At 35.7% G+C, this 14750-nt stretch overlaps 1 protein-coding gene across 1 annotated transcript; it reads left to right on the top strand.

The window, feature by feature from the left end:
• The first annotated feature begins 3691 nt into the window (after positions 1–3691).
• Positions 3692–13631, top strand: LOC126816567 (neuropeptide FF receptor 2). Its single transcript, XM_050543240.2, has 4 exons — positions 3692–3867; positions 7001–7829; positions 11698–11896; positions 13331–13631. The coding sequence occupies exons 2-4, from the start codon at positions 7020–7022 to the stop codon at positions 13426–13428; spliced, it is 1107 nt and encodes a 368-aa protein (XP_050399197.1). The 5' UTR covers positions 3692–3867; positions 7001–7019; the 3' UTR covers positions 13429–13631.
• The last annotated feature ends 1119 nt before the right edge of the window (positions 13632–14750 follow it).

The raw sequence follows: 14750 nt of genomic DNA, 5'->3' as shown, positions 1-14750 counted from the left end.
TTTGGTGCAGATTATGAATTTAGCATCACACGCAATGTGTGATTCACACAGTTCGTGCAACCAGGTGGCAAAATGTGGAACAAATAAACTATTCACTTTTTTCCCCGGATTTCCACAGCCACACGCAAAGTCACTATTGCAGTTTGTCTTTTATCAATTTAAAATTCTGAAAAAGTTTGATAACTGTTTGAAAAAGTTTTATTACATATTTGTAATCTAGGCAAAAAAACACTCTAAATAGACAAGCTAGAAGTCATTTAGAAGTTATTTTAAAATTATAACAGCCATTAAAACTTCATCACCGCACAGATTTCAAGTGCCAATTAAACATAATAAGCCATCAAATACTCAAGATGGGCTTTAATATAATTATGTTATAGTAGGGTAATTCAAGTTTTATTATCAAACTTTTTCAGAATTTGAATCTCTGTCCCACATGGCCAAAATTGAAGGTGAAATGGGTATATTTTGTATGTTTTCAGTGGGCATTGAATTTCGAGACTGAATAGTTGGAAAAGTATATATCCCATCGACTTAGAATCTTTTGTAAATTGATATAAGACAAATTGACATTAACTATGCCAATGTTGGAGTTTGTGTATACAATAGTGACTTTGCCAGAGGCTGTGAAAATCCTGAAAATAAAAGTGAATAGTTCATTTGTTCCACATTTTACCACCTGCTGGCGCGAACAGTATGCATTGGACAATGAGTGTGATGCTAAATTCATAATCTACACCAAAAACTGGCACGTGCGTGTTGAATCATAAGGTCTGTCATTGAGTCAACTGGCGTGGTTTCGATTCCCGGGTAGTACGTGACAAGGAGAAGGGTCGCCTGTCCAACTTCGTGAGTTTTCTCCGGGTCCTCCGGTTTCCTCCCACTGCTAAAAACCCCTACGCGCAAGCGAATTATTGATATAAAATGATACAATATGTTAGTCCCGAAATGACCTGGTTTGTGTCGAGTGAACGTTAAACCCCATCCCCCCCCCCCCTCGCAATAATTACTTCTAGTGAACAGATTTCGATAAAACTTTCAATATAAGCTGTTCATTGTGTTCCATCTCCAGAGGAGGACGATCCCAATGTCCAATGATTTTTTCCTTAGTTATTCATTTTACAAATAACCAAACCCACACACTGCTTTCAATACTTTCATAATTGTTTTTACTTAAATTGTGAATAGTGATTGACAGTAATACGAATATTCCCAATAAACAGCCAGTAATAATATATAGTTTCCATAAGTATGTGTTATAGTTTATTAGTTTCCGAAACGTTTCCCAATTCAATATTACCGATAACACGCGACCTGTATTCTTGGGGTGACGTCAACAAGATCATGTTTCAAGATTTACCTTTATATTGTAGTATATGACGTACATGATGTAGCAATATCATTGCCCCGGCAATGTTTTCTTAGAAAGGACATCATGTAATGCTGTCGAAGTCTTTAATATATAGAGGATATTTGTCGTTTTAGAGTGAATAACATATTTTATTTCATCTCTAAGCAAGAAAACGTTTATATTTTCACTCATGCTACGCATTCGTGAAAATATAAGTTTTCTTGCTTCTCGATGAAATAAAATATGTTATTCACTCTAAAACGACAAATATCCTCTATATATTAAAGATGCATTATTTAAGACTTCGATAAAGAGATGGTCGTTCTTGCTATAATAGTTCAAAAACAAATAATGCACAATGAATATATTGAAAATTTCATTGAAATTACTTTATTTTGAGCGAAGTTATCACTGTTTAAAATTTTGACAAGATGTGGCATAGATTGTTTATTATCTTAGCAACGGTTCTTGTGGATTTTTTGATGCTGTTGTACAGACAGTGAAACACATGTTGGCATGGCATAGTCGTACGGAATCTTATTCTATGCAGCAATTTCCTCTATGGCTGTTACGGGAAACAACGAATTTCGACAAAGACATAATTAGTACCAGATTAATTGACACTTAGATAGTAAGTGCAAGGGAACTGCACTACACGTGAAACCGACAAGACAAACCGATGGATAAGGTAAATTACACAGACATGACAAGAAATAAACAACAAAATAATTTTATAGATAAGTCATTATAAAATTTACATATCCCATGATATAACTATGTACCTTATGTCCATATGACAAAAGAGACCACAAGAAATGTTATGGTGTCGTCGTAGATAATTTTAGCGGTTTCAGGACTGCTTGTCAATGTTAATAACACAGAACTTTCCTTCCAATTATGCAAAAAGTTTATTTGTATTATACTATATTAGTCAATTTGACTCCTCAAAAGGTAATGAGCATATAGTGTCAACATTACATACAAATAAAACCGGCAAAACAAACCTGTGGACAAGACAAACTACAAAGACATAAAAAAGAAAAAATTAAGTTAATAATTCAGATGGTTCGTCGTAAGCGTCCATTGCGTTGTACAATCTATGGTCTGTTGTCATAAACGGCTACCGCTAATCCAAACCCTAACCCTGACCTACAATCTCGCCAACAATCACGTGCCCTAGCCTTATTTACATCTCAGCGACCTTGACAAAAATTGAGCTGGCCTTAACAAATAGATTTAGCCCTGTAGTCATACCGACCAATCTGTTTCACAGAGGATTAGGAAAGTCTTCTAATCTGTTTTACAGAGGATTACGAAAGTATTCTAATATCTCTGTAAAAGATGACTACCTTCAACACGTGATTTCTCATCACGCGGCGTCAATCATTGGCTTAATGGCGCGTGCATTTTTTTACATAAGACATTACTGGTTCGGGCGGAATGGAGCCTTTTACTCATTTTAATACCCATTTACACTAAATAGGAAATATTTTTTACCTACAAATACGCCAAACGTCTTTATTTATTTTTCTAATACATAAAAAAAATGTTTTAGAATTTAATTTGTCGGAGGAAAAAAGTTAATATTTGTGGTTTATTAAGTCGCATCGATGTCATCCTTATCAGTGATTGTCGCGGCCTAGCGAATATTTACTGCTGATCAGTGTGCATACCGACTTCATTCAAAATAAGGGAAGCAACCGAATATTTCCTAAACGTTGCATAATACTGGAGTGAGTCATGCTCGGCTATGTGCTACAAGTACAAGAAATGTCAATGTAGATACATTGAAGGAATACACATTAATAAATAACCATTTTTATGAATTGTAGTAAAAGGCCAAGTAAAATTAAAAGGCTTTATGTAGTTTTCAAATAGGGATCAAAACACGATAAGCCTTTGAACAAAAAAAAGGTCTATTAATTACAAAGTTAGGTTGGTTTAATGTTGAATTGAATGGAACGACTCAAGTTTATACTATCTGCATGTTAGCAACTTTTTTGATCATTGCTTGATAAAGATACTTTGTATTTAATAAAATCAGACGTAGACTGGTAAATCCATGAAGTTGTGTTAATATACTGAATTCATTTTGTTGACCAGTATAGTTATATGTTGTAAACTCGTGACTAGTGACTACGACAATAACCCCAACGGTTTACAATTCTGCTTTATCTCTCATAGCTTGGAATTGATTTATAGGACCCACGGCACATTGGGATAATATGTAAATCAAACCAGCAGACAATAATGTTTCATATGTGATATGTATTTATATTTCTGGTGCTTTTATAACAGTGTTTGAACTCGGTGTTATATAAAGGCTAGTATGTGAGGAAACAACGCAGATTTTTCTGGAACTCGAAGCTCCTGTGTTGTTTGGATTTCTGTTTCACATGCCTAGAAGTTTGTGTCTAAAACAAGGCAGATTTTTCTGTAACTCTTGTGTTGTTTGGGTTTCCGTTTCACCTGCTTTGAAAAGAATACAAAGAAGTTTTCTTCGTTTCTAAGATTGAGTAAGTTGGTTATATATTATAGATTAGTCTCTTAAATAATAACTTCTATATTAAAGATACATTATGTAAGATTTAGATAAAGAACTAGCCATTTTTGCTATAATAGTTCGAAAGTAGATGATGTAAAATGAATAATTTGAAAATTTCATTCAAATTACTCTATTGCAAGCGAAGATATTAGCCTTTGAAGGTTTGACAGGCGTGTGCAATAATTTCAACCACCGCACTGGTTGATCGAAGCTGAGTCTCGGTCCTCCATATTTGATTAAATCCAAGTATCGCTGAACCATTCTAATCTATTTAATATCGGAGAAATCTGATGCCATCGAGAGTTGATTAAGGCCTGGATCAGTTAATTAATGTCTAATTAATACTTTAGAAAACATTTCAGGCCTAAAGAAAGACCTGCAATAGGCAGATTTAGTTCTTGCATAATGCATGTTTAAATGAGCCAATGGCACATACTATAGAATAATTAATCTTCTTGTGTCCATTATTTTATCGGTTAGCACGTGCGCGCTGTATCATACGGTCTGTCATTGAGTCAACCGGCGTGGGTTCGATTCCCCGGTGGGCCTGTCATTGAGTCAACTGGCGTGGTATCGATTCCCCGGTTGTACGTGACAAAGAGTTGGGTCGCCTGTCCAACCTCGTGGGTTTTCTCCGGGTCCTCCCGTTTCCTCCCACTGCTAAAGAACCCTACTTGCAAGCGAATTATTGAAATAAAACTGAACCGTGTGTTAGTCCCGAAATGACCTAGTTTGTGTCGAGTGGACGTTAAACCCCATTTCTCTCTCTCATTATTTTATCGGAGTTTAAAATAAGGACGTTTACCACAGTTCACTGGTCTAGATAATATTATCTAAACTGTTCTAAAATGTTGGATTTGATATAATATGCTGTGTACGAAATGGAATGATGTTCAAACGGTAATTTGGAAAACTCTCAGGTAGTCCTTCTATAGCGTTAAAGGAGCTAAAGACCCAACTCAGTTTTTTCCAGAGTATTTGAATTTAAAACACGAATTTCAATCGATATGTTATCTTGCCCTGAAAAATTTGGATCCTAATAGTGAAAATTTTAAAATCAGTACACGAGTCGTGTATTCTATGGTTTAGTGTGCCATTTGCAATGAACACAGAAAAACATTTACCCTACAAAACAATGGAGAAGTAATTTGTAATAGCTGGTTCAGGTATTTTGCCGAACATAATTGATTAGAAAATACATATACAAATCACTTTGCATACATTCATATTATCTGTGCTTTTAAACCCACTTTCAACTGTTTTAAGGTCAATACAAATGTTCATGGTCTTATATCCAATAAATAACCAGTTTACATATGCATATTATGTCAGTTATCAAAAACGCATTGAATAAATTATATTTAATAAAAGAAAATAATGACTTAAATCAAATTTATTTTATGATTGTGTATTAATTATTCAATTTATTTACATGTCAAAAGTTTGCAAAACAATTTGTAATTGCAACACCCTCGTTGGTCTTTATCTGATTTGAATGGTTCCATAATTTGTTTTGAAGCTACTTATAAGTACGGAACATCAATAACTTTAATCAAGATGCCCGATGGGGATTTGTGATTTCTTATTAAGACTTGTAATCAATATTTAAGAGCCCTTTAACCAGAATCGAAAGTTCTCCAGAAGTACTCATTTCCAGTCATTGCCATCTTTTATTTCATTCGTTACTAATGCTAGAACAGTTCATAAATGTACAACCCGAAATATAAATAAAGACGCCGGATGTAACATAGACCAGAGCAACATGTGGCAACATCTTGCTCAAAAGCACGTATATTTTTCACCATTCATCGTTACCACCGTACTAGTCATTCGATTCTTAGCCTGGCTTCTCAATTTTTAAATTGAATCATTCAATGGCCTAACCGATCTAATCTACTTAAAATCGCAGCCACCCGAGATTTGATTGTCGTTATATCATGTTATTAAATATCTAGTTAATAATTTATGAGACATTTAATGTGTCTCATTAAGTAACACGGTGGCTCGCTAACCAGGGGGTCTTGGGGTCCCACATAATAGAACCCGTGACAGTTGGAATTCGAAATAAGAGTAGGCCGTTGCACCGCTGTCTGGGCAAAAATCTACCCTATATCTCACTGTATGGCATATTCTCGTCTTCATTAGCCCAGTCGGTGCTGAAACTGAAAAATGGGACGCTAGACCCCTTTTTATTCACTTAAAGTCGAAATAATTTATAGTTTTGCAACAACTTTTGTAACTAGACATCGGGCAACGAGTGGCAACTGTGACTGAAGTTTTTATTAAATTACTGATATTTGATTAACCTGAAAACCTCGATGTTAGTCTGAAGGGTAAGGATGAATAATGCTCGATAATATTATAAATTTGTACTTCAAAATCAGAAATCAAAATACACAATCAAATTGGTATATTTTGATGGGGCTTTTATTTCGTTTATATTGTATATTAAAATTGTATTGTATATCAAAATTGTATACTTGTATGAATTAGTAGCGAATAAAGATCGCGAAAGGAACAACACTGAGGAATAAATGACTAGAGTCAAGATTAAACTAAAAATTAATGATGAATGATTCACTGACACTGGGTCTCACGCCACTTTACAATCTGTTAAATGATTTAGAGACCATTCTTCCCTTCCAGATATCACGAATTGTATACCTTAGTAGGTGTCATATCTAGAATACCTAATGGTATATCCTAGTATCAGATATTTTCAACACCGACCAGGTTTAGTTTTTTCTTATAACATATATTTTCCGCCATTTATTCCAATACCAAAAGACAACAGAATTCTATTATATGGATATCCTTGTTTTAGTCTAAATTGGTTTAGTCATTACCATATATGGGAGCAGCGGTGGCTGTGTGAGTAAAGCACTGGTTTTCTATTCGGGGTTGGCCGAGAAAGTTCTCGGGAAATTTCGGCGTGGTTTCCCCTTGGCGGAGATGCAAGACGTCAGTCCTGACAAGGAACAGCGTCCAGTCATTCGGGTAAAACAAAAACCGAGGTCGTTACTCGTTACAGAAAAACAGGATCTTAAATCCCATTTTATTCTAACATACTTTTAAAGTATAATATATACATTATTTCGTTTCAGAAGTACAATAAGAAGTTGTATGACGTTTTTCTGGAATGCAATGGAAGAAGATGATTATATTTACCCCCGTGATCCAGTCGTCCCCTATTTGGCCTTTGATGTGATATACTATTCTACCATCCCTGTGCTTTCCTTCTTTGGAAATTTATTTACTTTTATTATAGTGTGCAAAATTGCTCAATACCGCCAAAATGTTCAGGATGCCTTGGTTGGATCTTTGGCTCTCAATGATGTTCTCACTGTCATCATTGTCATGACACCGACATTAATTGCCGAAATGCGAGGTAAATATTTTGGATCTCGGATTTTTTGTGAATTCAGTGCTGTGACGACTGTTTGGTACATCTATACAACATTCGCTATCATTGTGCTCATCAGTGTTGAGAGATGGCTGGCCATTTCTAAACCATTCTTATACAAACGTTTAGCCATTACGCCTATTCATATTAAGGGATTTGTCGGATTGCAAGGATGTTTTTGTCTTTTACTGGCCTCCATACCTCTCTTTATCTATCCAGTAACTTTGAAAGCCGGGTGGTATTGTGCCATGACGAATTTTATTCGAACTAACATGACAACCGTGATCAATGGTTCCATATTTGTAAATGTGACCCAAACTGTTGCCTACCCGGTTCCTGAAGTCATTTATATAAAAATAGCCTTTTTATTCGTGGGAATAGTGCTCCTTGTGACCTGTAACATAAGCATCGCATATCAGCTCACTAAAAAGAAAGGCTTTGATATATGTTCAAACAGACTTGAAAGACAGTTTGCCAAATTGATGGGCGTGGTTGCTGTTATTTTCTTACTCACATGGCTGCCTAACTTGGTAAATAACTTTTTATTCATGCAATATGTTGCCCGCGATAGCATCTAAGATATTGATTTATTACGAATATTGTTGGCTTGCTTCCCGTTGCTCGAAATTGATTAAGTCATTAACTTACAATACAACCTGGAAATATAAAAAGATAGACCCGGAAAATGTGGAAATACACCCACACATAGCTATAGACAGCAGCTTACCCGAAATGATCATTCATGCTATCCAAAAATCTAATCTATATCGTGTTCACAAGCTTGAAAAACAATGTTAAATAAATGTAGCCTCTTCTATAATCGCGCCCCTAAAACGGAAGGTCACGGCACGCTAAATATCGAATTTGAAAAAAAGACCCGCGAAAGACTACATCTATATACCGTATGACGTTAACAAGGTTTTTGCGGATCACTGAATAATTATAGTCTTCGTCCGCTCATGACCCCAATGCTTCAATCCAAAATTTTAAAAAAAATCATACGGATACTATAACATTTATTAGGTTTTCGGAAAAGGGGTATAACTGTTCTTTTCCAGCGTGGTTTCCCCTTGTCTGCAGGACGGAGGGCCTGACAAGGACAGCTGTCTAGTCGTTCAGATGGGACGAAAAACCGAGACACCGTGTACACATTGGCGTGCACGTAAAAGATCACTTGGCAGTTGGAATTCGATATAAGAGTAGGCCGTAGCGCCGCTGTATGGCGTATGCCCGTCTTCATTAGCCCAGTTTAGGAGCAGAACAGTAGGACGTTAAAGATGGGTTCCCAGAAAAGTATTTATCGGGTGGTTATTTCCAATAAAAGTATGGTAATTTTGGTATATATGGAAAGTAGAGATATCCAATCTTACTAGAAAAATACTGGATTCCCCGAAAAACACCCATGGAGCGTATACAGGACAAAATGTAAGGGTTCCCCTAATCAACAGCCCGACGATTAGGAATTTCTGCACGCATGATGTCAAAGGTCACACGCGAACATTGAGCGCTTGATGTGCAAGTTGATAAACTTTATGAAGAGTTAGACGTACAACACTTTCTGAGATAAAAATGACGGAAAAAGACGCGGGTAGTGGATAATCCGAGAATTTAATTATGATTCGATATTTGTAATAAATAGTAAGCAATTAAAGACAACATCGTCTTATGTATACAATGAATTCTCCTCTGACTTCCAAGAGAGGTAAGTCACGTGACGTAAACATGACCTGGTTTGATCGAATTTTTATGGCAGGACATTCGTTCGCAATTACAATGTTTGAGAAGAATTTGAAGCAAAGTTATGACAAATTAATTAATTTGAATATGTTTTTAGTCCATATATACCATTAAATTACCCATCTTTAAGCCCCATTTCATTTCATTATAACTGTTCAACAGAAGGTCTTGGAGCGCTTAATATAGATATAGTTCATCCTCTCATGAGTATGACCCCAATGCGTCATAGCAAATTTCTACAAAATTCCACCGTTAAAAACTGCAGCGAGGGTATAAAACTATAATACGGACACACTATTAAGACTGCTAAAATTAGGATAACTGTCAACCAATAGAATAACTGCAATTTGAATAAAGATGATGTTTCCTTCCAGGTTAATTAGGCAGGACAGAAGGACGTTAAACTTCATTTCATTTCATTTATATTATGGTAAATTCAGTACATATCTTCTTGGTTAGAGTGATAACGCCCCTATACGCTTTAACCATAGACAGTTTGGCCTTCATATTTTCTGAAGCGGTAGATGTGATAGGATTTTGCTTAGGCAATACATTCATAGATCTATTCGAATAATATGGGACTGTCCCATACAGGTAGGGGCAGGAATTCTAAGGAAAAATTTACCCGTTAACGCTTAGTCTATGATGTACTGCATTTTCAAACAAACATTTAGCTAACAATATATAATTAAAATTGGGCAGATGGCCATTTGGCCCGAGGTTACCTTTGGCTCCACACGTTCTGCCTTACTCGTCACCTTATACTAGTGACCACCATCTTTCTCCCTTACTTTTTCCAGATTGTCTATCATTTTTCATATTTTTGGGACCTTTACATCACTAACAATTCTTTTGTTGAATTGTTTCACCGGCATCAAAGTGTATAAGTTTTACCACAATGGAACGTTTTCGCCTAATCTGGACAACAATTCTGATAATATCGATTCTAACATCAATAGGAAACCTTGGCCTAAACATTTCCTTTAATTACTTGATAAAATCTCTCTTTAATGAATTAATATTACGGTAATCATGTTGTATGACCAGGTAGTGTGGGTTTATAATGATACATTAAACAATACAATAACTAGACCATGATTTGTTTTATTGATTAACTTATTACTAAACAAATAGACACTAACAATCTCCGATAATGTGTAGTTAACCCATAAATACTAGTTATATGGTATTCAGGAGAGGGTCAAATGGCAAATATATTTTATATGATTATCCTTCGAAACGTAACATACGTATAAGATATTATCATCCGTATTGAAATTTCTCCACATAATTACCCACCACCAACTGAAGTTACAGAAAAGGGTTTTAGTGTCCGCTTAGCATAACTATGTTATTTTAAAACTACCATAAGGTAGGACTCTTTTTCAGCGACAGGAAATTAGAGAAAACCTCAAGGTTTGCAAAGGGATCGTTTCCACAGATAACGATGACCAAACTGGTGGTTGGCGCTCAGGAATAATTAACATGATTTATTGTGTGATTATAAGGCAATGGGGGTATATACTTACATATTTTCTGTTCTTAATGAGAGACATTCAACACTAACTAGGTTATATTAGCTGAATTAAGACGACGTTTGGCAGGCAATTATATTCCTTGTCACGTACACGCTTTGATGTCAAGTCTTATGTCAAGGAATTACCTTTAAGACTTATATCACAATAGTGCGCTATTCGGCAAAGACCCGTTATGATTTATAAAGCTCGGGATCTCCAAATTAATTATGATTATGTCCAAACAATATTATATGATGGTAATTTGTTGGGCTATTTAGTTATTATCCAAATAAATAGTCAATAACCAGTGAAGGAAAGGAGGAAGCTTAATGGCAATTGTTCTATCTAGTGTGATATATTAAGGTGAAAACTGCGGAACTGTCAGATATTGATTGTTTTATAACCTTAGATGGTTAGATTAAAGAACATAAAACGATTTGCCTGTAAGTTAGTAATCAGAGATGCGATCAGAGAATAGGAGTAAGAAAAAGACTGGTGTCAAATTGATTGATTTCAAAATATCTGTATCCTAACTTTCAGTCCAAAAATTCTAAGCTGTCTTTAGCCATTTCTACTTGGTGAAGTTATACTGACAAATGTTCATTAAGTCTCTCGTACAAATGAATAAACCCGTTACGTAATCCCGTTATGCAAATCTAGCGGTCACCTCCGAACGGTTTCATATTTAGATATTTGGGAGCAGCGGTGGCTGAGTGAGTATATACGTTCGCTCACTGACCTGGCGGTCCCGTGTTCGATCCCGGTGTTGGCCTATATAGTTCATCGTGATTTTCCGGCGTCGTCCCCCCTTGTTAGTGATGCAGGAAACAGGGTCTGTCATGACAAGGGACAACGTATAGTCCTTCGGATTGTACGAAAAGCCGAGATCCCGTGTACATATATATATATCGGCGTGCACGTAAAAGAACCCTGGCAGTTGGAATTCCCCTATAACACACTATATGGCGTATGCCCGTCTTCATTAGCCCAGTTGGAGCAGCACAGTAGGACGTTAAACCCCATTTAATTTCATTTATTTATGTGTTTTAATTTTTCGAACAAGGTCAATCGGCTATATCGTCACATTTGGTTTTCATAGTTAAATGGATTTATGAACTGTGAAATGTAAATGTATATATTTCAGTTTGCTAGATTCGCCTGTGCTAATGGTTTAAATAAATGTGATGTCGTAGAATTCTATGCTATGAGGGTAGTGATGATGGGTGTGGCAGCTAATCCACTGGTTTATGGTTTTATGAAGAAAACGTACAGACGGGGCTATATTTATTTAATAAGAATGACTGTTCATTATGCCAGTTTTAAACTTATATCAGCACCACCTTGTAAGTATGATATAGGATGACTAATTGCTCACAGACATAATCCTCTGTAGATGTCATTAACTTCTTAAGGTAGCTTTCTGGTCAATAAGAGTATCAGTTTCAAAAGGGTTCAGATAGCGTTCAAATACAGCAGTACTACGTGAAAGATGGAGGCTTGACAGACGCTCTAATAGCAGCTAATATAACTCTAAAATCGCCGTGAGCCAATCAGGGAACATTTAAGCTCACTACTCTGACCCAGCACACGTTTTCAAAATACGTTATGAAGGCAAGTTTTATAAGTACAAATGGGAATTAAAAGATGACTCCACGAAACGCTTACCAAATGTACAATCCAAAACAATTGAAATTCCACAGGATTCTTCCATATGAACCAATTAGCCATTTTTATTTCAAATTCGGTTAAGCGCCCTTTCCTCAATGGCGTTTACAAGATTTCATGAATTTAAAGTAAACTAGACAATAACTCGGAAATACGTTAATATTTTTTGAATGATGATTGAATTCCGTTCTCTTTTGAAAAGTTTTATGCTTGGTCTTGCCCGTAGGCCTGTCTTCTGAGTTTCTGTTATTCTTTGGCGCATTTCCCCCGCACTATAAATATACTTTTTAACCAAACAGTAGCGTATCTTGGTAATGGATCGATGGAGTGACCTCGTGCTCGATTCAATTTGTACGTTACACGACTAATTACATTATCAAATCAACTGAAATCAAAAATAATTTTGACAGTGATGGTCCAAGATTGCCAAGGGGAAAAGGATTCTTCCGGGTAGAAGGTAATGAGGCAAAATATCAAAGCCTACATTTGATTACGTAGCAGGGATGTAAATATAAATATATATGACGCTTGGATTGTTATTTTGAGAATGCGCAGTGACATATATTTGGTGGAGCCATATTGATTCTGTGCTCGAGGTTGTGTGTTTAATTCTGGGTAGGAGTGACTCTTCGCAATTACCCGCACGATTCTTCTATTAGTGGAAGGGATATTATTCTCTGAATTCAAATTTGGATGTCCTTATAGAAAACGAACTAATATCAACAAACAGGCTATTTTAATTTTAATCTTAATTTGGGTGCATGACCTACAAATAATTGACATACATATAATGTCGAAAAATTCATACTTAAAATGGTACATGCTTGCATTCATTTTCTTGAACTTTATTATCCCAATACAGTTTAAATTTTTATTTTCGAGATGCTTTTTTTTTTTTTTTTTGTCTTACTACTCTTTGACTTACGACCCGGTGGTGATATAGTATAGTAGGGATGGAAACGAATATTGAAGTAACCCTGTGTTTGTGTGGAGTCTTACACTTTAATCTCACCACTTGCCTATAAGACGAACTGTTAATAAAGTACGCCAAACAACTTTATTGATTGAAGCATGACATCTTATATTTAAAGTAAATGTTATTTATTTTCTAGATGGCGAAGAAATATTTGATCTACGAGAAGGCGTCGCTAGACGTCCTAATTCAGTCAGCAGATCTTCTGCCAAATTACCCAGTGAGAGTTCAGCTTAAACAATATACAGAATCTGTCAAATTTGTGGACATCTTTGAAATTCTATGAGAAGAAATATTTGTCTGTCTGTATGAAAGACTGGGTCACGGTTTCTATCTAAAGGATGTCGCAGTGTTGGGGTCCATTTAGTCAGATTTTTGGTAAAAAGTGCAAGGTGCAAGATGTATTATTATTATTTTCGTAATCTATGAACATAATATTAAGGGTGATAAATAAAGATGACTAAAAGTTATTGTTATTTAATCCTATTTATTTCTTCCCCTACCTAGAAAGGTCAATTAGTATGTTATACCCCCGCTGTCCTGAGATTTATGTAATCTATTATGTATATGATTGAATTCAATGTTGATCATTGCGTGATAAAGATACCTGTTAGAGTATTGAAAGGTCGCAGGCAATAAACTAAGAAGAAGTATATCCATAAAGTTGTGTTGTTGTGTTATTATGAATGTTAAATATCTGCTTCTAAAGTCTGGTGCACACTACAGCCTGGCGCATACTACACGACGACTTGGGCGATTTCGGTTGCCGATATCAGATATGTTTGATATGATCGCCCAAGTCGTCGGTTCGTCGGCAACAAATCGTGTAATGTGCTACTCACCTCAAGACAAGTTAAGTGACAAATAAGGAAATAAATTCATTTTTGGTTATTCTTCTCATGTGACATAACCACACACGAGGTTTCTAGGATTTTTTTTCTGTTGCATGTATATGTGGCGGGGGTAATCTTTCGTTTCATTAGTTTCCCTATGATTATAGAAAATTACTCACATTTTTAAGCCTAAACCTTACTTTTTCCCTCATTTACTTACATGGTTTAAATGTTAAAATAATTAAATTAAGAAAATTTACTTAATTTAATTATTTAGCATCCTATTTAACCTTTATTTTTAGTAAATCCTAACCTTTAAAATTTGTTAAAGGTATCCCTTGGTCTGTTTGGCTTTCCCTGGTCAGTGCGTACCTAAAAACGACCATTTCCAAGGATAATCCATCCAACTGGAAACTTCTTCTTCTTCCAAAGAAATCCTTACATCAACGACACCAAAACATAGAGGATTGTGACACTACAGTCAATTAGGAACTAACTTTGACTTCACGTTGTGTATAAAATTATTTCCAGGGATCAATTGACACGACGATGCCTGAAGGGAAATTTAACTCCTCTGTTTCTTATATAGAAAGTATAGATGCGTTAGCTAATAGGGCGGGGCAATTACCATTTGTGGATAAGTGTTTCGTATCGGCACCGTTTTACGTCAACATTATTCTATTTAATTGGACTAATCTGTGCACGAGATGGCTGATCGATAGTACC

This window comes from Patella vulgata, chromosome 3, assembly GCF_932274485.2.
Source record: "Patella vulgata chromosome 3, xgPatVulg1.2, whole genome shotgun sequence".
Taxonomy (NCBI): Eukaryota; Metazoa; Mollusca; class Gastropoda; family Patellidae; genus Patella; species Patella vulgata.
The sequence above is the reverse complement of the archived record's forward strand: the minus strand, read 5'-3'. Positions and strand labels throughout refer to the sequence as shown.

Coding starts and splice junctions, on each gene's coding strand:
- LOC126816567 (XM_050543240.2), top strand. CDS start 7,020: ATGACGTTTTTCTGGAATGCAATGGAAGAAGATGATTATATTTACCCC. Junction 7,830..11,697: donor TCACATGGCTGCCTAACTTG/GTAAATAACTTT, acceptor TATATATTTCAG/TTTGCTAGATTCGCCTGTGC. Junction 11,897..13,330: donor ACTTATATCAGCACCACCTT/GTAAGTATGATA, acceptor TTTATTTTCTAG/ATGGCGAAGAAATATTTGAT.